The sequence below is a fragment of the Ranitomeya imitator genome, chromosome 2, assembly GCF_032444005.1.
Source record: "Ranitomeya imitator isolate aRanImi1 chromosome 2, aRanImi1.pri, whole genome shotgun sequence".
NCBI lineage: Eukaryota > Metazoa > Chordata > Amphibia > Anura > Dendrobatidae > Ranitomeya > Ranitomeya imitator.
In genome coordinates this window covers 643,019,141-643,045,937 of record NC_091283.1, presented here as the reverse complement: position 1 = coordinate 643,045,937, position 26,797 = coordinate 643,019,141, and the positions used below count along the sequence as shown (strand labels likewise).

Here is a 26,797-nt window from a genome sequence, read left to right as displayed (position 1 = left end):
GTGATTACCTCAGTGATGCAACCGCTATCCACGCCAGCCATCTCACAACAACACTGTAGCTGCTGTGAGAAAGTTTACGCCTCTCCATTACTAACCTGCGGGCTTCATGTCAGCGGCTATAAAACAGCTGACATCAACCCCACAAATATTACCAAACTTGCCTCCCCACTATGCCATTTTTTTCAGTTATTAATTGAATAATTAAAAAAAGGCATATAACCCCTCTATTCTTAATAACCAGCCATGATCAAGCCATTTTTTCCTGTGCTGGTTATCAAAAATAGAAGAGTCCTCATGTCTTTTTTTTAAATTTATTTATAGAACATTCACCTGATGATGTATATGGTGCCAGCTCTCGCTGCTATCAGCTACAGCAGGCGTAGACTGATGGGAGTAGTACTGTCTCATAATAATAATAATAATAATAATCTTTATATAGGGCTAATATATTCCGCAACGCTTTACAGTTTACATACATTATCATTACTGTCCCCAATGGGGCTCACAATCTAAACTCCCTGTCAGTATGTCTTTGGAATGTGGGAGGAAACCAGAGTGTCCAGAGGAAACCCACGCAAACACTGGGAGAATATACAAACTCCTTACAGATGTTGTCATTGGTGGGATTTGAACCCAGGACTCCAGCGCTGCAAGGCTGCAGTGCCAACCACTGAGCCACCGTGCTGCCCATACGCCTGCCGACACCTGTGATCGGAGGTAACCTTTTTACCCCTGATCACAGCTGCTGGCTCACAATGTCATCTGACATCGTTGGAACCGCAGCTCCCTGACCGGCGATAATGATCTTACCACTGATCAAAGCTGCCTTTGTTCAATGTGCCGAATCCGAACAATAATGCAGAGTTCCTGGAAAAGTCTTTGTTCGGGTCCGTGCATGAATATTAGGTGTTTAGTACGGACCCCGTTTTTTACTGTTCAGGTTTACCCATCTCTAGTCATGACTGTTATATGATGTAAAGCTTAAGTCTTAGAATTTTCACCATTTGGACATTAATATTTAGTTGTGATTGCGTCCTTTCATTTAACTTTTGGAAATGCAAATTCACCAAGTTTTACCAAAAATTTGATTTGCAGTGAATTTATATGCGTCAAGTCGTAAATTGTCTAATTACCTTGAAGGAGAGAAAGATTGAGAGAAAAGAGAAAGGGATGGGGAGAAAGAGGAATATTTTAGAGGCAGATCATGTCTGAATAATTCAGCCATCGTCAGCTGGGAATTATGTGAACTTGGGACAACATATGACGTAAGTGTACGTCATATTGTGAATGGGTTAATATTACCCTGTAAGCAATGTGGGTGTAATGAGTAAAAAGGCAGCTATTAAGGTGCTGTTATTACAGTAAATCTCAGTTCAATTAATTTACAGTCACACTCAGGCTCGTTAGCGGCAGGCAGACCAGGCAGCTGCTTAGAGCCCCCGCTCCCCCAGGGGCCCCCAGCTAGCAGCACATCACGCAGCTACTATGGGGCTTCTGTGAGACAGGGGGGTCCCACCTGCCACCAGCGCCGACTCCCCCAACACCGCTGCATTCAACTGTACCGGAGTCTGCAGGTACAGTTCAAAGCAATGATGGAGGAGAGCGCGTCAGCTGACGCTCCCTCTCCCATCATTCCTCTTTCTGCCTGACACTGTGGGTGCGTGATCGCATGCACTAACTGTGTGCCAGGCAGTGCAGCCACTGAGACAGGAGCAGCGCAGGCGCGAGGAGAGGTGCAGAGAGTGTTTTTTTTTACTATAACAGTGAGTACTGGACTGTGGGGCCATTTTTGGGGGAGATGTGGGCTGTGCTATATACTATGCGGGCTGTGCTATATACTATGCAGGCTGTGCTATACACTATGCGGGCTGTGCTATACACTATGCGGGCTGTGCTATATACTATGCGGGCTGTGCTATATACTATGCGGACTGTGCTATATACTGTGCAGGCTATGTTATATACTATGCGGGCTGTTTTATATACTATGCGGGCTGTGCTATATACTATATGGGCTGTGTTATATATTATGTGGGCTGTGCTATATACTATGCGTGCTATGTTATATACTATGGGGGGTATATTATATTCTATGGGGGAGGCTGTGTTATATACTATTGGGGTATATTATATTCTATGGGGGAGGCTGTGTTATATACTATTGGGGGTATATTATATTCTATTGAGGAGGCTGTGTTATATACTGTGGGGGTATATTATATTCTATGGGGGAGGCTGTGTTATATACTATGTGGCTGTGTTATATACTATGGGGTACATTATATTCTATGGGGGAGACTGTGTTATACACTATGGGGGGTACATTATGTTCTATGGGGGAGGCTGTGTTATAAACTATGGGGGGCTGCATTATGTTCTATGGGGGCTACATTATATACTATGGGGAGGTGGGCAGTATTATATTCTCTGGGGGCTGCATTATGTTCTATGGGGGCTGTATTAGATTTTATGAGGAAGGATTGCATCATACTCTTTGATGGGGCTACATTATATTCTATGGGGAGGTGGGCTGTATTCTATTCTATTTGGGGCTACATTACATTCAATGGGGGGCTGTATTATATTTATATTCTATGAGGGGTGATTTCATCATACTTTTGAGAGGGCTACATTATACTATATGAGGAGCTTCACTATATTCTATGGGGGTTACATTATACTCTGTGGGGTGGTTGTATTATACTCTGTGGGGTGGCTGCATTATGTTCTATGGGGTGGCTGCATTATACTAGATGTGGGCTGCATTATACTGTATTGAGGACTATAGGGAATATATTATACTATATGAAGAACTATAGGGTGCATTATACTGTAGGAAGTGAATTGTACTACATGGATGACTATGGCGGTGCATTATACTATATGGAGCACTATGAGTAGTGTATTATACTATGTGGAGGACAGAGCAGTGTATTTTAATATATGGAGTACTATAGGGAGTGTATTATACTATATGGAGGACTATGAGAAGTGTATAATACGATATGGAGGACTGAGGAGTGTATTATACTATATGGAGGACTATGGGGCACATTATATTATATGGAGGACTATGGGATGTGCATTTTACAATATGGAGAACTGTGGTGCACAATATACTATGTGGAGGACTATTGGGTGTATGATACTAAACAAGCAAAATGCTGCATATTCATCGAGTGATTGGATTGTTTATGCCGGAACAGAAATCATTGTTTTTAGCAGCACATAACGATGCAAAATGTAGATGTGCTGCGGATAACATGGTACTGTATGGTGATCTGTTAGTGATCTATTAGTGATCATTCTGTTCCCATCATTCTTTCTCAGACGGTGGAAAGAGGCCGGGAAACAAGCGTTGACCGATTTCAATATTGTCTATCACACTCATTTAGCGGCGTGAACTCAGCGCATGTAAATACAGTCAAAATGTTTTTGTGTGATGTGCAATATGTTTGCATTTGGAGCCCCATTATAAACTTTGCCTAGGGCCCCACTTTGCCTAAAACCGACCCTGGTCACACTGATTGTGCAAGTACAGCACCTCCATATAACACTTGGATATTTGACTTATTCATAAACTGAACCCTTTTCTATCCCTGTGTGGACTGAGCTGTGCACTTTAACCTCCTATGCCTATCCTGTAAAATCCTAAAGTGGTGCTACTGGGCTGCCCCTCATCTTAAATATTACCTTTAATAGTCCAACCTGATTGGTGGGACAGGAAATTTGGTGTGACAGCTGCAAGGCATTATGAGCAAATCTGCGCAGACACGCTTTGATGTCATTAGCCCACTGAGTCTTCAGAAGTGAGTAAAATGGCACCAGACTTTTTTAGGGGGTGATCCTCGCAAATCAATTTGCACACTGTTAAAATTTGCAGGATATTGAGAATTTAAGGAAATTCGACTTGAAGTCGAACCTCCACGGACTGATCCACTAGTCTCTAGTCTGGGGTCTAAAATTAATTTAAGGTTCTGGTCTGGGATCTGACATCAATATACTGTAGAGTATGCATATAAGAAACAATGTGCTTATATAAGCCACAGTCCTCAAGTAGTCGTTCCTGGTTTTGAAACACCCTATAAAGGACCTCCCTAGCTTGACACCTGTAAAATGCCAATATAAGAAGCTATGTAGACATTGTTGGAGGAAATCTATGAGCATCTAAGAGGTCTAGAAGCATTGTAGTTGTGCTTAACACCTCAAATTTGTCTGCACTTACTCTGTTACACACACCATTTTGTGACCCTTATTGCTGGATCTCAAAGTTTACACATTTTAAAACAACCATATCTTGTCCATAACACAGAATATTTTAACTAACTATAGCATTTTCTGGGTAATTGCAACATAATAATATATTAAGCTTATAATGTTACCAGGAATGGGATCCATTGCATTTGATTACAAGACTAATTTGCACATTTCTGATAACACACACACTATTGAATGAAATGCATATTTATTACTTATATGCAAATAGTGGCCAGGACATTCAATCAGCAGGTGTTACTGAACTAAAGGAGTATGCTGATTGACTGATTAGTGCTGGTATTTATTTACTGTAACTACTGCTACAATGTCTACCAACTTGAGGAAGTTCTCTACTTTAATAATCATCAAAACTTAATTTTCTCATTCTAGCCTCCTGCCAATGAAAATCTTGGATTTGTTCTCCCAGACCCTCCTGCATATTTTGAAGCAACTTTCCATGAACCACCACCATTTCTCCAACCTGCACCATTTCTGCAACCTCCTCCATATCCTCAATTATCAACAACTTCAGTACCACCAGCATTTAGTGAAGTGGCAGATCATTTACAGCCCCCACCACCATACTCCGAATGAGGAACTTCCAAACTGATCAGCAGGGAAGTCAAAAAATGGACTGGTTGAAGAATATTCCCTACTAAGCAGATGATGGGATATTGCCAAAATAAATAATCAGTTACTAATTGAGAGTCTGACTGCTGCGGAGAACCTGGGTCCTTTCATGTTGTTTTGCCCATAACTTCTTCATACCTGAAATTTTGAATGTAGTAGTTGTTCCTCGTCACCAATTGGCAAGTACAAAACAATCCTGCTAATTCTAATGCTACCAACCTAAAGCAGCAACATATTTTTTATCCAGATGAAACAAAGAGGCTATACTGTATATATCGATGTGTAGCAATGTCAACTTAAAAGGGTTCTTCAAAAATTCTTTTTTACACTGCTTACCAATGGTAAAATTAATTACATGCCTAATGCCGCTTCAAGGCCGGCTCTCCGCCACTGTCACAAGGCTCTTGTTGACCACCTGAGTATTACTCCTGAACTCAGTAATTTGCTGCAGTGGTCACATGCACTTTAGTCATGATGACACGATGACACCCACCCATCTATGAAAATTCAGTCCAACATATCCTGCACTTTCATGGAGGGCTTAATAAGTACCTAGTTACCTACACAAATATATGGTGGGATTGAACATTTGTTTATAAATTTTGAACAGCAATTTGACCTAATGTCTACAGATCTCCCCATTCATACAGTCCTGGGATCAACTATTTTTGCTTCTAGATTACTGATTCAATAGTAGAGAAATGATAAAAAAATGTAACATAAGAAAACTGTGATATGTTGTTTGAAGAAAAATTTCAAGTGTCATCAACTAAATAAAATCTTCAAAGCTTTATTTTAAAACATAGGATTAAAATTCATGGTGGTAGCTCAGACACGTTTCAGGCATGAACCGCCATTCATCACTGAGTATGATGTTGTAAAGCTTGCTGGATCTATAAAGAAGCACTCCTCCTCCCATCACAGTTTTATCCTCTTAATATATTGCAATACTCATACTATACAGTACTGTGTACTTACAATTGCTCATTTTGCCTTTCTACCCAGCTAATCCGTCTCTTTTATCTGATCTATACAGAAACAGGAAGTCTCTTGCCCAACATGTATCATTCACCTCTTAAATTCCTGACCCAGCTGCTCCTCCCTGCCAGAGACTTTTGCAGTGACTCATGACTCCTACAGAGAAAATTTACCTCATGTTTCTACATAGAGCTTAGAAGGATTCAGCTAGTCAATTTTTAATCACATGATGTCATAGACCTTAGGGAAAACTGAAGAATTATGCTGATTGGAGTGCTTCTTTAATAAATAAGAACATTTTTATCGCCCAATGCTGGACTTCCTTTTTCTATGACATCACACGAAACATGTAAGCAAGCTGTGATATGTGTTGTATTGTTAAACATGCTGTCTTTATACATTAATAAAGAAGAACATTGTTCTCTCCGATGTTGGATTTCCTTTTTATATTATTGGATTTGCTCCAAACCTAAGTCAGAGGTCAAGTCCATGCAGGGAACTACTAATATGGATAGGTGAGTCACTGCAATTTTTATAGTCTATTTAGATTAATGATTGCTTGTACCTGGAAAACAAATTCTCCACTGATGAACAATGAAATGAAAACACAGGTCACCTAGCTTTCACTCTAGAGGAGATGTTTCAACTCACCATTGCTCTCCTCACAAATTAGTTGGTCAACTTGGACCTAATTTAACTGTCAACCACCTACATATTCAAATCTCCTCTACATATTGGCTTGCCCTGCATTGCCATATTTCAGTAGTAGGTGATGAACTGCTATTTAACCAAGCTATACATCCTATTTCATTGACTCCTTCAATCTTTTATTCCTCTAGACGTGTAACTTTTACAAATTTCACTTCAAAAATTGTAACAGAAATACTGTTCAAGTGAACAGTAAATGTGAAAAGGAAATAAATGTAGGCCAATTATTCTTAAAGGGAACCTGTCACCCCGAAAATCGAGGGTGAGGTAAGCTCACCGGCATCAGGGGCTTATCTACAGCATTCTGTAATGCTGTAGATAAGCCCCCGATGTTACCTGAAAAAGGAGAAAAAGACGTTATATTATACTCACCCAGGGGCGGTCCCGCTGCTGGTCAGGTCGGATGGGCGTCTCTGGTCCGCTGCGGCGCCTCCTATCTTCTTTCCATGATGTCCTCTTCTGATCTTCAGCCACGGCTCCGGCGCAGGCGTACTTTGCTCTGCCCTCTTGAGGGCAGAGGATAGTACTGCAGTGCGCAGGCGCCGGAAAGGTCAGAGGCCCGGCGCCTGCGCACTGCAGTACTTTGTCTGCCCTCAACAGGGCAGAGCAAAGTACGCCTGCGCCGGAGCCGTGGCTGAAGATCAGAAGAGGACGTCATGGAAAGAAGATAGGAGGCGCCGCAGCGGACCGGAGACACCCATCCGACCTGACCAGCAGCGGGACCGCCCCTGGGTGAGTATAATATAACGTCTTTTTCTCCTTTTTCAGGTAACATCGGGGGCTTATCTACAGCATTACAGAATGCTGTAGATAAGCCCCTGATGCCGGTGGGCTTACCTCACCCGCGATTTTCGGGGTGACAGGTGCCCTTTAAGGACATAATGATTGAAAAGTCAGCTTTAACCAGCCTCATATCATGTATTTTGTAATCGACATACATGTTTTAAATAAATGGGGCAATGCTAAGCCAATGAGATACCTCCTATTCCTTTAGTTAATGCTAACAACTGGTTCATTGCTGAGCAATGGTTCATTGCTGATGTCAGCCAGATATATACTTTTTACCTTCAGGAACATTATAGCCATACTGTTGCTAACCAACCAAGTCTGGCTGTATGCTTTTGATGCACAACTGGTGCAGTATAAATGCAGTATAATCTGGAGGAATGCATTCTCAAAACAATCTCTCCAAAGGCTTTTTTCCTTGTTCCTATTGTAAGGCATGTCGCAACCTCATTAAAAGTAAAGAACTTAGTGACTCAAATGGTACACAAACTTATAAAATTTTACACTATCTTATATGTGCGTCCGAGGGTGTAATTTATTCTGCAGAATGTCACTGTAGAAAGCTTTACATAGGGATGACAACGAAAGAACTTAACCCCTTTCTGCCATATGACGTACTATCCCGTCGAGGTGGGGTGGGCCCGTATGACCACCGACGGGATAGCACATCATACACGATCGGCCGTGCTCACGGGGGGGGGGGGGGAGCGCGGCCGATCGCGGCGGGGTGTTAGCTGCCTATTGCAGCTGACATCCGGCACTATGTGCCAGGAGTGGTCACGGACCGCCCCGGCACAGTAACCCCCGGCACACCGCGATCAAACATGATCGCGGTGTACCGGCGGTGCAGGGAAGCATCACGCAGGGAGGGGGCTCCCTGCGGGCTTCCCTGAGACCCCTGCAGCAACGCGATGTGATCGCATTGCTGCAAGGGTCTCCTTACCTCCCTCCCTGCAGCAGGCCCGGATATAATATGGCCGCGGCATCCGGGTCTTGCAGGGAGGGAGGTGGCTTACCAAGTGCCTGCTCAGAGCAGGCGCTTGGTAAGGCTGCAGTGCTCTGAGACAGATCGGTGATCTGACAGAGTGCTGTGCAAACTGTCAGATCCGCGATCTGTGATGTCCCCCCCGGGACAAAGTAAAAAAAAAAATTTCCAAATGTGTAAAAAAAATTTTTTTAAAAATTCCTAATTAATGAAAAAAAGAAAAAATATTATTCCCATAAATACATTTCTTTATCTAAATAAAAAACAAAACAATAAAAGTACACATATTTAGTATCGCCGTGTCCGTAACGACCCAACCTATAAAACTGGCCCACTAGTTAACCCCTTCAGTAAACACCGCAAGGAAAAAAAAAAAACGAGGCAAAAAAAACAACACTTTATTATCATACCACCGAACAAAAAGTGGAATAACACGTGATCAAAAAGACTGATATAAATAAAAATGGTACCGCTGAAAACATCATCTTGTTCCGCAAAAAACGAGCTACCATACAGCATCATCAGCAAAAAATAAAAAAGTTATAGTCCTCAGAATGAAGCGATGCAAAAATAATTATTTTTTCTATAAAATAGTTTTTATCGTATAAAAGCGCCAAAACATAAAAAAAATGATATAAATGAGGTATTGCTGGAATCGTACTGACCCGAAAAATAAAACTGCTTCATCAATTTTACCAAACGCGGAACGGTATAAACGCCTCCCCCAAAAGATATTCATGAATAGCTAGTTTTTGGTCATTCTGCCTCAGAAAAATCGGAATAAAAAGCGAAAATGTTACCAATAAAAATGTCAACTCGTCTCGCAAAAAACAAGACCACACATGACTCTGTGGACCAAAATATGGAAAAATTATAGCTCTCAAAATGTGGTAATGCAAAAAATATTTTTTGCAATAAAAAGCGTCTTTCAGTGTGTGACGACTGCCAATCAGAAAAATCAGCTAAAAAACCCGCTATAAAAGTAAATCAAACCCCCCTTCATCACCCCCTTAGTTAGGGAAAAATAAAAAAATGTATTTATTTCCATTTTTCCATTAGGGCTAGGGTTAGGGTTAGGGCTAGGGTTAGGGATAGGGTTAGGGCTAGGGTTAGGGCTAGGGTTAGGGCTAGGATTAGGGCCAGGGTTAGGGCTAGGGTTGGGGCTAGGGTTAATACTACAGTTAGGGTTGGGGCTAAAGTTAGGGTTAGGGTTGGGCTAAAGTTACGGTTAGGGTTTAGATTATATTTACAGTTGGGAATAGGGTTGGGATTAGGGTTAGGGGTGTGTCATGGTTAGAGGTGTGGTTAGGGTTACTGTTGGGATTAGGGTTAGGGGTGTGTTTGGATTAGGGTTTTAGTTATAATTGGGGGGTTTCCACTGTTTAGGCACATCAGGGGCTCTCCAAACGCGACATGGCGTCAGATCTCAATTCCAGCCAATTCTGCGTTGAAAAAGTAAAACAGTGCTCCTTCCCTACCGAGCTCTTCCGTATGCCCAAACAGGGGTTTACCCCAACATATGGGGTATCAGCGTACTCAAGACAAATAGGACAACAACTTTTGGGGTCCAATTTCTCCTGTTACCCTTGGGAAAATACAAAACTGGGGGCTAAAAAATAATTTTTGGGGGAAAGTTTTTTTTTTATTTTCACAGCTCTGCGTTATAAACTGTAGTGAAACACTTGGGGGTTCGAAGCTCTCACAACACATCTAGATGAGTTCCTTAGGGGGTCTACTTTCCAAAATGGTGTCACTTGTGGAGGGTTTCTACTGTTTAGGTACATTAGGGGCTCTGCAAATGCAATGTGACGCCTGCTGACCATTCCATCTAAGTCTGCATTCCAAATGGCGCTCCTTCCCTTCTGAGCCCTCCCATGCGTCCAAACGGTGGTTCCCCCCCATATGGGGTATCAGCGCACTCAGGACAAATGGGACAACAACTTTTGGAGTCCAATTTCTCCTGTTACCCTCAGGAAAATACAAAACTGAGGGCTAAAAAATAATTTTTGTGGGAAAAAATGTTTTTTGTTTTTTTTTACGGCTCCGCATTATAAACTTCTGTGAAGCACTTGGTGGGTCAAAGTGCTCACCACACATCTAGATAAGTTCCTTAGGGGGTATACTTTCCAAAATGGTGTCACTTTTGGGGGGTTTCAATGTTTAGACACATTAGTGGCTCTCCAAACGCAACATGGCGTCTCAATTCCTGTCAATTTTGCATTGAAAAGTCGAACGGCGCTCCTTCCCTTCCGATCTCTCACATGCGCCCAAACAGTGGTTTACCCCTACATTTGAGGTATCAGCGTACTCAGGACAAATTGTACAACAACTTTTGTGGTCCAATTTCTTTTCTTACCCTTGGGAAAATAAAAAATTTGGGACGAAAAGATAATTTTTGTGAAAAAATATGATTTTTTTATTTTTACGGTTCTGCATTATAAACTTCTGTAAAGCACTTGGTGGGTCAAAGTGCTCACCACACCTCTAGATAAGTTCCTTAGGGGGTCTACTTTCCAAAATGGAGTCACTTGTGGGGGGTTTCAATGTTTAGGCACATCAGGGGCTCTCCAAACGCAATATGGTGTCCCATCTCGATTCCAGTCAATTTTGCATTGAAAAGTCAAATGGCGCTCCTTCGCTTCCGAGCTCTGTCATGCGCCCAAACAGTGGTTTACCCCCACATATGGGGTATCGGTGTACTCAGGACAAATTGTACAACAACTTTTGGGGTCCATTTTCTCCTGTTACCCTGGGTAAAATAAAACAAATTGGAGCTGAAGTAAATTTTTTGTGAAAAAAAGTTAAATGTTCATTTTTATTTAAACCTTCCAAAAATTCCTGTGAAGCACCAGAAGGGTTAATAAACTTCTTGAATATGGCTTTGAGCACCTTGAGGGGTGCAGTTTTTAGAATGGTGTCACACTTGGGTATTTTCTATCATATAGACCCCTCAAAATGACTTCAAATGAGATGTGGTCCCTAAAAAAAATGGTGTTGTTAAAATGAGAAATTGCTGGTCAACTTTTAACCCTTATAATTCCCTAACAAAAAATAATTTGTTTCCAAATTTGTGCTGATGTAAAGTAGACATGTGAGAAATGTTACTTATTAAGTATTTTGTGTGACATATCTCTGTGATTTAATTGCATAAAAATTCAAAGTTGGAAAATTGCGAAATTTTCAAAATTTTTGCCAAATTTCCGTTTTTTTTCACAAATAAACGCAGGTAATATCAAAGAAATTTTACCACTTTCATGGAGTACAATATGTCACGAGAAAACATTGTCAGAATCACTGGGATCCATTGAAGTGTTTTAGAGTTATAACCTCATAAAGGGACAGTGGTCAGAATTGGCCTGGTCATTAACGTGCAAACCACCCTTGGGGGTAAAGGGGTTAAAGTCTGAGTTAGGGAACATATTAGAGATATTGATAAGTTCAAAAGTTCCCAGGAACATGAGCAGCTCAAGACTCTCCCAAAGCATTTTCAAATATTCCATAATTGCGATTCAAGTAAGTTACGGATAAAAGCCATAGATCAGGTGACCTTGGGCCCCAGGGGTGGTGATCTCTTTAAGATGCTGGCAAGAGTAGAAAGTCGGTGGATCTACAGAATGAATACTGTGGCCCCAATGGGATTAAATGAAAATTTTGGGTTTGGGTCTTTCCTGTAATGGGGCATCATTTTTTAGGGGCTGGGGTGTTCTTAATTTTACTGTTTTTATTATAATTATTATTGGTATTTTTTATTTCATATTTATTAATTTTTTCCATTTTCACTAATGTGGTTGGCAAACATGTATGAGGGTCTCATATATCAATTTTCATTACATTTTCCATTCTAAATTTTTTCAAGGTTGGCAAGAAGGATGTGAGTGGATTAATCCAACAAACAACTTGTCACACAAAGGAGAATGAGAAGTCGTACTTTAGAAGGACCAGATTGGGAACAATTGGAGGCTATTGGTTTTGTAGCGTACTCTGATTGGGTAAAGACTTTTTTTATTATTTTTGTTATTATTTATTTTTTTATTATTATTTTTTTCATTATTAGATTTAATTTACATTCTTTTCTTTTTGTTTTCATTGTTTCTATGAGCAAGTATTTAGTATTTACATTTTTAATTGTTATACTATATAAACATGTGGTTTGATATATTATGGGATATATGGGGTATTCTATTCAAAGAATTGTTTGTATAATATTTGCCCTAGTATGCACTTTATTAAATATTTTTCCAAGGCACTGTCACTTAAAATTGTTTGTGCACAATAACACTTTATATGTAGTGCATTTTATTGTAACCTTTTTTATATCTACCGTATATACTCGAGTATAAGCCGAGATTTTCAGCCCAAATTTTTGGGCTGAAAGTGCCCCTCTCGGCTTATACTCGAGTCAATGTGGGTGGCAGGGTCGGCGGGTGAGGGGGAGAGGTATACTTACCTAGTCCCAGCGATCCTCGCACTGTCCCTGCCGTCCCACGGGCTTCTGTGCTGCAGCTTCTTCCCCTCTTCAGCGGTCACGTGGGACCGCTCATTAGAGATATGAATAAGCGGCTCCACCTCCCATAGGGGCGGAGCCGCCTATTCATTCCTCTAATCAGCGGTGCCGGTGACCGCTGACAGGAAGAGCTGCGGCACCGAAGACCAGGCAGAGGGACAGCGCGAGGATCGCCAGGACTAGGTAAGTATAGCATATTCACCTGTCCTCGTTCCAGCCGCCGGGCGCCGCTCCATCTTCCCGGCCGGCGCCTCCATCTTCCCGGCGTCTGCGCTCTGACTGTTCAGGCAGAGGGCGCGATGACGCATACAGTGTGCGCGGCGCCCTCTGCCTGATCAGTCAGAGCAGAGACGCCGGGAAGATGGAGGCGCCGGAACGAGACGCCGGGAGCTGCAATCAAGGGAGGTGAGTATGTGGTTTTTTTTTTATTGCAGCAGCGGCGGCAGAGATTTCTATGGGGCACAATGAACGGTGCAGAGCACCGTATATGGCACAGCAATGGGGCACAATGAACGGTGCAGAGCACCGTATATGGCACAGCAATGGGGCACAATGAACGGTGCAGAGCACCGTATATGGGCACAGCAATGGGGCACAATGAACGGTGCAGAGCACCGTATATGGCACAGCAATGGGGCACAATGAACGGTGCAGAGCACTGTATATGGCACAGCAATGGGGCACAATGAACGGTGCAGAGCACCGTATATGGCACAGCTATGGGGCACAATGAACGGTGCAGAGCACTATATGGGGCACAGCTATGGGGAAATAATGAACGGTGCAGAGCACTATATGGCACAGCTATGGGGAAATAATGATCTATTTTTATTTTTGAAATTCACCGGTAAATGCTGCATTTCCACCCTAGGCTTATACTTGAGTCAATAAGTTTTCCCAGTTTTTTGTGGCAAAATTAGGGGGGTCGGCTTATACTCGGGTCGGCTTATACTCGAGTATATACGGTATGTAGATTTATTGTTATTATGCCTGTTACTCTATGTTAGGAGTCGAGTTTCCTCTGCTGCACATGGGGAACCTCGATCCGTGTCTGCTGCGGTCTCCCATGCGGTATCGGCCACAGTGGGCTCTGCTCAGCGGAGACGTCGCTCCCAGCGTCTCGCTGGGGCTGATTCGGTGCATAGGGTCACTACTGCCTTTTCTGGCTTTCCTATGGTACCCTGCACTGATCTGCGGCGAGCGAGCCTCTCTGGGACTAAGTCCTTGTTTTCTTACACTGAGCATGCCCAGGGCAGGGTCTCCCATTGGAGGTCGAGGGCCACATGTTCGGTCACATGCTCAGGTGCTGCAGTACATTCCATTGGTCCTTCTGGAAGGTCCTGAAAGGGCAAAACATGCTCAGGTACTGCAGCACTTTCCATTGGTCCTTCTGGAAGGTCCTGAAAGGGCAAAAACTTCAGTAGCAGCTTCCTGTGCTGCAACTATATAAACTGCGCATGACCGCACGGCCATGCGCTAGTATTGTCTTATGTTATGTGCTTTGCGCCAGTGTGGTCACATGTATGTGTGTTCAGGGACCCGGCTGAAATAAGCCCCTAGAATGCTGGCTCCTCCGGCGAGGAGATTGAGTCTGAGTGTATTCAGGGACCCGGCTGAAATAAGCCCCTAGAATGCTGGCTCCTCCGGCGAGGAGTTTTGTGTGTTTGTGTGACCACTGACTGCTCTCTGTTTGGGCAGTTAGCCTGTGCCTCTGTGGAGTCTAACAGGGCACAGTGCTTTCCTTTCACGGCTACTCAGTGAATTAACTGAGTTAGTCTATACCGCCATATAGCTCCGCCGTTTGCTAGCAGCAGGTACTCCTGCATGGTGGACCCCGGGTTGCGAACGCACCAATATCAATAAACATCTCTATTTACTCGGTGCGTTCCGCTAGCCCTAACAGAATACTAGCGCCAGGGTCTGGCTAGTAAATGGCGGACATTCAGCAATCTTTGCGGTATATCCAGCAGCTGGAGGGTAGGTTGGCGGCTCTCGAGAGCTCAACCTCAGCTGTGGATGTTACTGCAGTTGCTGTACAGGCTGCTAGCGTGGCTGCAGCAACCTTGTCCACTGCCACCCCTGTTCCGACGTTATCTCGCCTCCCGCTGCCAGAAAAATTTTCTGGAAATAGCAAAACTTGTAGGGGATTCGTGAGTCAGTGCTCTATTCACCTCGAGCTCCTGGCTGCACGTTTTCCTACAGAGCAGGCTAAGGTGGGATTTATTGTGTCTCTTTTGTCGGACAGGGCGTTGGAGTGGGCTACGCCGCTGTGGGAGCGTGGTGATCATGTGGTGCAGAGTGCTCCGTTGTTCCTGAGTCACCCATGACACAGCACTCCAACTACTGGCATTAACTCAGGGTGAGTCCTTGGTCAGCCAATTTTCCGTCCGCTTCCGTACTTTAGCTTCCGAGCTGGAGTGGTCGGATAAAGCCCTTATCCCCATATTTTGGAGGGGCCTGGCTGACCACATTAAGGACGCTCTGGCCACTAGGGAGATTCCTGCCACACTGGAGGAGTTAATAACTGTCTCTACTCATATCGACCTCCGTTTTAACGAGCGGAGGTTGGAGCGAGCCCAGTGTAGGCAGAGGTTTCGGCTGGCTCCCACCTTCGCCAAACCTTTGGAATCTCCAGTCCAGGCATCCGAGTCACATGAGGCCTTAGAGGTGACACGAGCGGGATCCAAGTCTCAGTCTGCCCGTGCACATAAGGTCCGTCATGTTTGCCAGCAGTCAGGACACCTTGCCTCCAAGGGTCCTCAGCGGTCGGGGAAACGTCAGCGTCTAGTGGCAGTTGGAGGAGGTACACTAGACACGGCGACATTTGCCTCAAAGTTGTCCTTCAAGGGGACAATTACCATAGGCCCATCCACTCTTATGGTCGAGCTATGCGTGGATTCTGGGGCAGAGGGTAACTTTATGTCTTCCGCTTTTGCCCAGCGTCACGCAATACCCTTGGTGATGCTCGCCAAGCTGGTAACCGTTCGAGTGGTAAATGGGTCAACACTACCTTCACAGATTACCCACCAAACCATTCCTTTCACGCTATCTGTGTCTCCATCACATCAGGAGATAATCTCCCTATTAGTCATCCCTGAGGGAATTGATGAGGTCCTGTTGGGGATACCATGGCTTCGCTACCATTCTCCTCATATTGAGTGGTCCTCTGGGAGAATTTTGGGATGGAGTAAATCTTGCGAGGGTAGATGTCTGAGGGAGTGCGTTCAGGTTGCTACTACACAGGTACCCGCAGATCTTTCCTCTCTCCCCAAGCACTATTGGGCCTATGCAGACGTGTTCTCCAAAAGAGCTGCGGAGACCCTTCCGCCTCACCGCCCCTATGACTGTCCTATTGACCTCTTGCCTGGTGCTGAGCCTCCCCGGGGTCGAGTCTATCCGTTATCTCTCCCGGAGACGGAGGCAATGTCCCAGTACATCCAGGAGAATCTGGCAAGAGGATTCATTAGGAAGTCAGTGTCACCGGCAGGGGCAGGGTTCTTCTTCGTACAGAAGAAGACTGGAGACTTACGTCCATGCATAGACTACAGGGGTCTTAACGCCATCACCGTTAAGAACAAGTACCCACTACCCCTGATATCTGAGCTGTTTGATAGGCTACGGGGAGCGAGGGTATTTACAAAGTTAGATCTGCGGGGTGCTTACAACCTGATTCGCATCCGTGAGGGGGATGAATGGAAGACGGCTTTTAACACCAGGGATGGGCACTATGAATATCTGGTGATGCCCTTCGGGCTCTGTAATGCCCCAGCCGTTTTCCAAGACTTTGTGAACGACATCTTCCGGGATATGCTCACCACCTCGGTCGTAGTCTATCTGGATGATATTCTCATCTTCTCTCCAGATATTGACTCCCATCGGAGAGAAGTTCGCAAAGTCTTCGACCTCTTACGGGCAAACTCCCTCTACGCCAAGTTGGAGAAGTGTGTGTTTGAGCAGGAGTCCTTGCCTTTCCTTGGTTATATCATCTCTGCCCAGGGTTTGGCTATGGATCCTGCCAAGCTACAGGCTTTAATGGACTGGCAAGAACCCCATTCTCTTAAAGCGGTGCAGCGCTTTATGGGGTTCATTAATTACTATCACCAGTTCATTCCACACTTCTCAACTTTGGTAGCTCCCTTGGTTGCCCTCACCAAGAAGGGAGCAAATCCCAAGTTGTGGTCAGAGGAGGTCTCCAAAGCCTTTCTCTCGATCAAGTCACATTTCGCTAGCGCTCCTATCCTGCATCGCCCCGATGTTGATAAGCCATTTATCTTGGAGGTGGATGCCTCATCCGTTGGTGCTGGAGCAGTCCTTTTCCAAAAGGATGCTCAAGGTCGGAAGCATCCTTGCTTTTTCTTCTCCAAGACCTTCACACCAGCGGAGAGGAATTATTCCATCGGGGACAGGGAGTTGCTGGCCATGAAGTTGGCTTTTTCGGAGTGGAGACATCTCTTGGAGGGAGCTCGCTTTCCCTTCCAAGTCTTCACTGACCACAAGAACTTGGTGTATCTGCAAACGGCCCAGCGGCTGAATTCTCGCCAGGCTAGATGGTCCCTGTTCTTCTCCCAGTTCCATTTTACTCTCCATTTCCTCTCCGGGGAGAAGAACGTTCGTGCTGACGCTCTCTCCCGCTCCGTGGTGTCATCGGAGGAGGAGCCTCGGCTTATTGTCCCTTCTGAGAGCCTGAGAACTGTAGCTCCGGTTTCGCTAGAGTCTGTGCCCCCGGGCAAGACTTTCGTACCAGCTAACTTGCGACCGGAGGTTCTCTCTTGGGCTCACTCCTCCAGAGTGGGTGGGCATTTTGGGACCAAGAGGACATCTGAGCTTCTGGCGAGAACATACTGGTGGCCGCATATGGCCCGAGATGTCAAGGACTATATTCAGGCGTGCGTTTCTTGCGCCCAGAATCGGTCTTCTCGGCAACGGCCTGTTGGGTTGCTTTACCCTCTACCGGTGGCAGACAGGCACTGGGAGATGGTCGGGATGGACTTTGTGGTGGGTCTACCCAAGTCGCGTGGCTGCTCCATTATTTGGGTTGTCACCGACCATTTCTCCAAGATGGTGCTTTGGTGCCGCTTCCTCGGTTACCCTCAGCACGGGCCTTGGCGGTGTTGTTCATTAAACACGTTTTCCGTTTGCATGGTATGCCTGATAAGATTGTCAGCGATCGGGGCCCCCAGTTCGCATCTCGGTTTTGGAGAGAGCTCTGCCGTTTACTCAGCATAGAGTTAAACCTCTCCTCTGCATACCATCCCGAGACGAATGGGTTGGTGGAGAGAACCAACCAGACTCTGGTGACATATTTGCGACATTTCGTCTCTGCTAGGCAGGATGACTGGGCATCTTTGCTACCTTGGGCGGAATTTGCCCTGAACAACGCCGTAGCCAATTCCACTGGTCAAACTCCTTTTCTCCTTAATTACGGCCAGCATCCGCGTGTCCCTGTGCCCATACCCGTGTCATCCACCGATTCTAGGGTGGCAGACTGGGCGGTGGAGGCACATGACATCTGGGACCGCACACAGGATGCCATCCGGGCCTCCAAGGAGAGAATGAGGGTTTCTGCTGATACACACCGGTGCCCCGCTCCGGTCTTTGCTCCTGGCGACTTAGTGTGGCTCTCCGCCCGTAACATCAGGCTGCGAGTTGAGTCCACTAAGTTTGCTCCTCGCTACATTGGCCCGTTTAAGGTTCTGGAACAGGTCAACCCTGTGGTCTACCGTTTGGCTATTCCTCCACGCCTTGGTATCACCGATACTTTCCACGTTTCCCTCTTAAAGCCCGTTCATTTGTCCCGGTTTTCCGAGTCATCTGCTGGGACATCGGGTTCATCCACGGATGAGTTTGAGGTGAATGCTATTGTGGGGTGCAAGGTGGTACGTGGCAAGAATTTTTATCTGGTGGACTGGAAGGGTCACGGCCCAGAGGATAGAACCTGGGAGCCTGTGGAGCACATTCGGGCTCCGCTGCTTATCGCAGCTTTTGAGCGTAGTGAGGCTCAAGGAGGAGGGGGGGACCCTAGGGGGGGGGTAATGTTAGGAGTCGAGTTTCCTCTGCTGCACAGGGGGAACCTCGATCCGTGTCTGCTGCGGTCTCCCATTCGGTATCGGCCGCAGTGGGCTCTGCTCAGCGGAGACGTCGCTCCCAGCGTCTCGCTGGGGCTGATTCGGTGCATAGGGTCACTACTGCCTTTTCTGGCTTTCCTATGGTACCCTGCACTGATCTGCGGCGAGCGAGCCTCTCTGGGACTAAGTCCTTGTTTTCTTACACTGAGCATGCCCAGGGCAGGGTCTCCCATTGGAGGTCGAGGGCCACATGTTCGGTCACATGCTCAGGTGCTGCAGTACATTCCATTGGTCCTTCTGGAAGGTCCTGAAAGGGCAAAACATGCTCAGGTACTGCAGCACTTTCCATTGGTCCTTCTGGAAGGTCCTGAAAGGGCAAAAACTTCAGTAGCAGCTTCCTGTGCTGCAACTATATAAACTGTGCATGACCGCACGGCCATGCGCTAGTATTATCTTATGTTATGTGCTTTGCGCCAGTGTGGTCACATGTATGTGTGTTCAGGGACCCGGCTGAAATAAGCCCCTAGAATGCTGGCTCCTCCGGTGAGGAGATTGAGTCTGAGTGTATTCAGGGACCCGGCTGAAATAAGCCCCTAGAATGCTGGCTCCTCCGGCGAGGAGTTTTGTGTGTTTGTGTGACCACTGACTGCTCTCTGTTTGGGCAGTTAGCCTGTGCCTCTGTGGAGTCTAACAGGGCACAGTGCTTTCCTTTCACGGCTACTCAGTGAATTAACTGAGTTAGTCTATACCGCCATATAGCTCCGCCGTTTGATAGCAGCAGGTACTCCTGCACGGTGGACCCCGGGCTGCGAACGCACCAATATCAATAAACATCTCTATTTACTCGGTGCGTTCCGCTAGCCCTAACACTCTATATGCACTATTTAGCAAAATAAGGTATTCCACTTAGTATTTGCACTATACAAACTTTAAATTTATTATATTCGGATCGGGAATCCAGACGTGCACTTTCATTATTAATGCTATTTATTTTCAATATTTGCTTACCCAATGATCCCTTTATTAAATCCTGATACGTGAAGCTTTTTCCTGTAGCCCTGGACGCATGCGTGGTCGGCATCCCATCGATGTTTGGGTGAGTGGCCTGCGGGGGCTCGTGAGCGCGCGCTGTCTTCATGACTGCACGTTGTGCTTGCGCTCCACCGGCCACGAACTGAAACATCCTGTGTATAGGAGAGATTGAAAATGCATGCGCCGTTAAAAGGCCCACATTTGTAGCCACACAAATGCTCTATATTAGCGGCGGCCATAGGAATTTTAAACGGATTTTGATAGGCTGTTGATCCATGATCACTCCCACCCCAACACACGCCTCCTGAAGAAGTTACCAAGAAAAGTGCGTTGGGGCGGCAGGGATCAACTACGCTTGGTTTGGAAGTAAGTGCATTGTCCTACTTTAATCCAACTACTGTTCCTAGTGTGCCAGCAATGTTTAGTCTTTGTGCAGCTCATGTAGCGCCATGTTAACCTTGATTATAGGCACTGTACTATATGTAGTGTTATTTTAAGTTGATCTCTCCACCTTTGCCAGACAGTCTCTGTGTTTTGTATTAAAATCTTGTTTAATTTTTGCTTGAAAATAAAGATTAATTATGGCTAATATACTCGTTGGGAGTGGAACCCTTTGTTTTTTGGTATGAAGATTAAAAGAGTTTGCCTAGTTTTTGATAAATATGGGTAGCCTGTGAATTAATTGTTTCTCTGTTAGCAGTTCAAATCCCATTTTTTCCACTATGGATTTTAAGACCAGGGATCAAACCTGGCTTAATAAAGCTTCAGACATTTTTAAATCTGTTAGCTAGCATAAGTACCTGTGGGGGTTGCCTGGTTGCTAGGGAATCCCCACATATAATCAAGCTGGCTACCAAATGTAAATCATTCAGCTGCTGCAAGGAAAACAATCTCCGAGCGCTTACAAATACTCGGAGGACACCCGAGCGTGCTCGGGAAATCTCGAGTAACGAGTATATTCGCTCATCACTAGTCACAATCAACCCTTTAATGAGTCTTGCAATCTGACTTAGGATAAAAGCCAAATTAGTATCTCAATTCGTGTCTACGACATGTGAACATGTCCGTAGAAAAGTGCTAGGTATGTGTTCTGTTCGTGAAAACTTAAAATATAGACTTGTGTGTGGGGCTTGAGCTATGCATGTGCTCTTGTAGTTAGACACAAGATTGTGTAAGTTCTGATATTAGTCTCTAACAATTTTAACTACATGTTTGTTTGAACCAAAAAAGAGCAAAAAAATACCCCTAGAATATAACTTTTAATATTCCTGAGTAAAAGTACCCATATTGTAGGGTCAGGAGACAATAACAGCCTAAATAGTATATATTAACAACATAAACAATACTAAAAAAGGATAGAGGTATACTCACCCCCCAAAAGACTGTTGCAGTTTTTTGACCTAGCACTTTATAAGCACACTAGCTGAAGAGCCCGGCGTTGCCTGGGCATAGTAAATATCTGTGGTTAGTTATAGCACGTCACTTCTCTTATTTTCCCATCACGCCTCTCATTTTCCCAATCACATCTTTAATTTTCCCCCTCACATCTCTAATTTTCTCCCTCACACCTCTCATTTTCTCCCTCACTCCTCTCATTCCCACCTAACACTTGTCATTTCGACCTCACATCTGTCATTTTCTGATCACTACACTATTTTCCCTCACTCCTCTCATTTTGCACTCACACCTTTTCATTTTCACCTCACACCTCTCATTTTCACCTCAGTATATACATGTTTGTCATCTCCCTTATATATAGTATACACCTGTATGTCATCTCCTGTATATATTATATACCTGTATGTCATCTCCCCTGTATATAGTATATACCTGCTGTGTGTCATCTCCCCTGTATATAGTATATACCTGTATGTCATCTCCTCCTATATATAGTATATACCTGTATGTCATCTCCTCCTATATATAGTATATACCTGTATGTCATCTCCTCCTATATATAGTATATACCTGTATGTCATCTCCTTCTATATATAGTATATACCTGTATGTCATCTCCTCCTGTATATAGTATATACCTGTGTGTCATCTCCCCTGTAAATAGTATATATCTGTGTGTCATCTCCTCCTGTATATAGTATATACCTGTATGTCATCTTCTATATATAGCATATGCCTGTATGTCATCTCCTCCTGTATATAGTATATACCTGTAGGTAATCTGCTCCTGTATATAGTATATACCTGTGTGTCATCTCCTCCTGTATATAGTATATACCTGTATGTCATCTCCTCCTGTATATAGTATGTACCTGTATGTCATCTCCTCCTCTATAAAGTATATACCTGTGTGTCATCTCTCCTGTATATAGTATATATCTGTGTGTCATCTCCCCTGTATAAAGTATATACCTGTGTGATCTCCTGTGTTAGACCTCGTTCACACGTTATTTGCTCAGTATTTTTACCTCAGTATTTGTAAGATTAATTGGCAGCCTGATCCCCAGCCAACAGGAAGCCCTCCCCCCTGGCAGTATATATTAGCTCACACATACACATAATAGACAGGTCATGTGACTGACAGCTGCCGTATTTCCTATATGATACATTTGTTGCTCTTGTAGTTTGTCTGCTTATTAATCAGATTTTTATTTTTGAAGGCTAATACCAGACTTGTGTGTGTTTTAGGGCGAGTTTCGTTTGTCAAGTTGTGTGTGTTGAGTTGTGTGTGGCGACATGCATGTAGCGACTTTTGTGAGATGAGTTTTGTGTGGCAACATGCGTGTAGCAACTTTTTGTGTGTCGAGTTGCATGTGACAGGTTAGGGTAGCAAGTTGTGTGCAGCAAGTTTTGCGCATGGCGAGTTTTGCACGTGGTGAGTTTTATGTCTGGTGCCTTTTGAGTATGTGCAAGTTTTGTGTGAGGCAACTTTCGCATGTGTTGCAAATTTTGTGCATGTGGCAATTTTTCCGCGTGTGCAAGTTTTGCGTGTGGCGAGTTTTCCATGAGGTGAGTTTTGCACTTGTGGCGCGTTTTGCGTGAGCCTAGTTTTTGCATGTGGCGAGTTTTGCGCGTGGTGAGTTTTGAGCGGCGACTTTTGTGTTTCGACTTTTATGTGGCGAGGTTGGTGTATGTGTGGTGAAATGTGTGCTGAGGGTGGTATATGTGTTCAAGCACGTGGTAGTGTGTGGCGCATTTTGTGTGTGTGTACATATCCCCATGTGTGGTGAGTATCTCATGTCGGAGCCCCACCTTAGCAACTGTACGGTATATACTCTTTGGCGCCATCGCTCTCATTCTTTAAGTCCCCCTTGTTCACATCTGGCAGCTGTCAATTTGCCTCCTACACTTTTCCTTTCACTTTTCCCCATTATGTAGATAGGGGCAAAATTGTTTGGTGAATTGGAAAGCGCGGAGTTAAAATTTCACCTCACAACATAGCCTATGACGCTCTCAGGGTCCAGACGTGTGACTGTACAAAATTTTGTGGCTGTAGCTGCGACGCCTCCAACACTTTTCATTTCACTTTTGCCCCATTATGTAGATAGGGGAAAAATGGTTTGGTGAATTGGAAAGCGCGGGGTTAAAATTTCACCTCACAACATAGCCTATGACGCTCTCAGGGTCCAGACGTGTGACTGTGCAAAATTTTGTGGCTGTAGCTGCGACGCCTCCAACACTTTTCATTTCACTTTTGCCCCATTATGTAGATAGGGGAAAAATGGTTTGGTGAATTGGAAAGCGCGGGGTTAAAATTTCACCTCACAACATAGCCTATGACGCTCTCAGGGTCCAGACGTGTGACTGTGCAAAATTTTGTGGCTGTAGCTGCGACGCCTCCAACACTTTTCATTTCACTTTTGCCCCATTATGTAGATAGGGGAAAAATGGTTTGGTGAATTGGAAAGCGCGAGGTTAAAATTTCACCTCACAACGTAGCCTATGACGCTCTCAGGGTCCAGACGTGTGACTGTGCATAATTTTGTTACTGTAGCTGCGACGCCTCCAACACTTTTCCTTTCACTTTTTTCCCCATTATGTAGATAGGGGCAAAATTGTTTGGTGAATTGGAAAGCGCGGGGTTAAAATTTCACCTCACAACGTAGCCTATGACGCTCTCAGGTTCCAGACGTGTGACTGTGCAAAATTTTGTTGCTGGAGCTGCGTCGCTTCCAACACTTTTCCTTTCACTTTTTTCCCCATTATGTAGATAGGGGCAAAATTGTTTGGTGAATTGGAACGCGCGGGATTAAAATTTCGCCTCACAATATAGCCTATGACGCTCTCGGGGTCCAGACGTGTGACTGTGCAAAATTTTGTGGCTGTAGCTGCGACGGTGCAGATGCCAATCCCGGACATACACACACACATATACACACACACACACACACACACACACACACATACATTCAGCTTTATATAGTAGATTTGCACTTTAGGTAAGATTTCGTGTTGGTGGTGGTTTCTTTGTTAAGTTCCCTTTAGGGTCTCAAGGGAGATCCATCGGTGAGCGGGAGCGCCGTGTCGAACTTAGGGTGCCAACCTCCGCTGTGAGGTAGGGTAGGTAAGGGAGAGATCACCCCCTCACCACATTAGCCTCTATCCTTTTTTAGTACTGTTTATATTGTTAAGTTATACTATTTAGGCTGTTATTGTCTCCTGACCCTTAAAATTATGGGTAATTTTACTCAGTTATATTAAAAGTTATATTTGCTCTTTTTTGGTTCAAACGTAATTTATACTCCGGTAATCATCTTGTTTGGCATAAGATTGAATTTGGTATGGCTAGTCCCTACATGTTTGGTATATTCCGAGTCTAAGCCTACGGCTTCAGCCCATGTATAGTCAGTGACCTCTATAACACACAGAGACATAGCTATAACTCCTTTGTTTGTTTGAATACACACAGTGATGACATCATGAAAATTTCCAGGCGTCTATTAACAGGAAATGAATGATTTACACAGTATATACAGATGGAGGTCACAGAGACTGCACGTAATATGGCATATTTCCATCGCCCTGCCTGATTTTTTATATTGTCTATAAATCTATTTGCTATATATACATGCAGTTGTTTCTTCAGATTGTTCATGGCACAAATATGCGGTTTTAGAACAATTCCTAAATCAATTCTGAAAAGCTGCAGACACCAGAAAAACAGTTCTATTAATTTAGTTAAAGAGAACCTGTCAGTCGATTCATGTTGCCCAAACCATAGATAGCATGAATCACAGCACGATAGCAGCCAGGTATCTTCTTCTCTGGGCTTTTCATAGAAAATAAAGTTAGAAGAGAAAGCCAGATACTATAGGATTAGATGTACATGTAGTAGCCTGAAGACCTACCTCTTCCGACAAGCGTAAACCTGCAGTAACAACCGATCCACCAAACCGCTGCACGACCAGCTCTACCCTCGCCTATTATATCCTCACCCATCCCTTGTAGAGTGTGAGCCCTGGCAGGCACGGTCCTCTCTTCTCCAGTACCAGTCATGACTTTTAATTGTTTAAGATTTAATTGTTTAAGATTGCTGTACTCGTTTTTATTATGTATACCCCTTTTCATATGTAAAGCACCGTGGAATAAATGGAGCTATAATAATAAATAATAATAATGTTACGGGTCTGATGCCAACCCCACCTGGCTTTTTAATGCAAAGATCAGACTGATCGACAGAGCTCTATTAGGGATAAGTGAACGTGCTCGATGATACTCATATATAATTCGAGTATCTTGGTGCTCAGATGTGCTCTTTAATTGGCGAGCTTTAGCCGGTGCTCTATTTCAAACTCGGATTTCCGCTTCCCATGGTTAGCGCGCCTGTTACACAGTCAATAAGCATGTGCGGATTGTCTACAAGTCAGTGTAAAATTTCCAGTTACTCCCACCTTCTATCTTCTCCACAAGGTCCACAAGGATCCAATCAAGCCTCCGGGTCGTCCGATTGTCTCTGGCATAGGAGGGCTGTGTGACCCGGTGTGTACATTTTTGGAACATTATCTACGTGCACAGGTCGAGATTCTGTCCTCTTATGTCAGAGACACTACAGATGTTCTGAACACCTGGATGGTTTACATCTGGATCCAGATATGCTTCTCATTACAGCAGAAGTAAAGGCGTTATATACGAGCATTCAGCATGAGGATGGACTAGAGGCGGCTTACTTCTTTCTGGAATCCAATGAAATGAAATAAAATCTTGATGCTGACATGAGGAGCCTGGTGTTGGAGTTGCTGCAGTTCATCCAGACACACAATGATTTCACATTCAAGGATGTTTTTTATTTTTGCAAAGAAGAGGTACATCAATGGGAACAGCGTGTGGACCAACCTATACAAACCTATTCTGTGGACCATCCTATGGTCCATCCAGTGTGTGGACCATCCTATGCAAACCCCAGATGATACACATGCCACTCCGCAGATCCTTGGATGGTTTAGATATATAGATGATTGTTGTGAATTCCGCTTTTGGGCTCCCTCAGGTGGTTGTAAGTGGCACTTTTGCGAGTTCTGCTCTTGGGCTCCCTCCGGTGGTTTTAAGTGGAATGGCTGCTCCTTGGATTTAGCAGTCAGCAGCTGCTTCCACTGATTGTCTTTTCTGCTCGGCTATTTAGCCTGGCTCTTTCCTTCAGCTTGTGCCACTTGTCAATGGTTCCTGGTTGGATTCACATCTCATTGGATTTCCCTGTTATCCTGACCAGTTCAGCAAAGCTAAGTCCTTGCTTGCTCTTTTATGTCCACAGGTTGTAGACTTATCCGTTCTGTGCTTTCTATGTTTGTCCAGCTTGTCAGTATGAATTCATTATGTGTAGCTGGAAGCTCTGGGAAGCAGATTTACCCTCCACACCTTTGGTCAGGTGTGGAGATTTTTGTAAACTCTGTGTGGATT

The 26,797-nt window shown here is 44.5% G+C and overlaps 1 protein-coding gene across 5 annotated transcripts in view; it reads left to right on the top strand.

Moving 5' to 3' along the window:
- Window positions 1-6,292, top strand: part of LOC138665392 (membrane-spanning 4-domains subfamily A member 15-like) — a 108,072-nt gene extending 101,780 nt beyond the window's left edge. For all 5 annotated transcript variants that reach the window (XM_069752821.1, XM_069752823.1, XM_069752820.1 and 2 more), the window contains one exon: window positions 4,648-6,292. In XM_069752821.1, coding sequence (XP_069608922.1) covers window positions 4,648-4,851 — 204 coding nt within the window. In that variant the 3' untranslated portion in view covers window positions 4,852-6,292. The remainder of the gene's footprint in view (window positions 1-4,647) is intronic.
- Window positions 6,293-26,797: the final 20,505 nt, after the last annotated feature.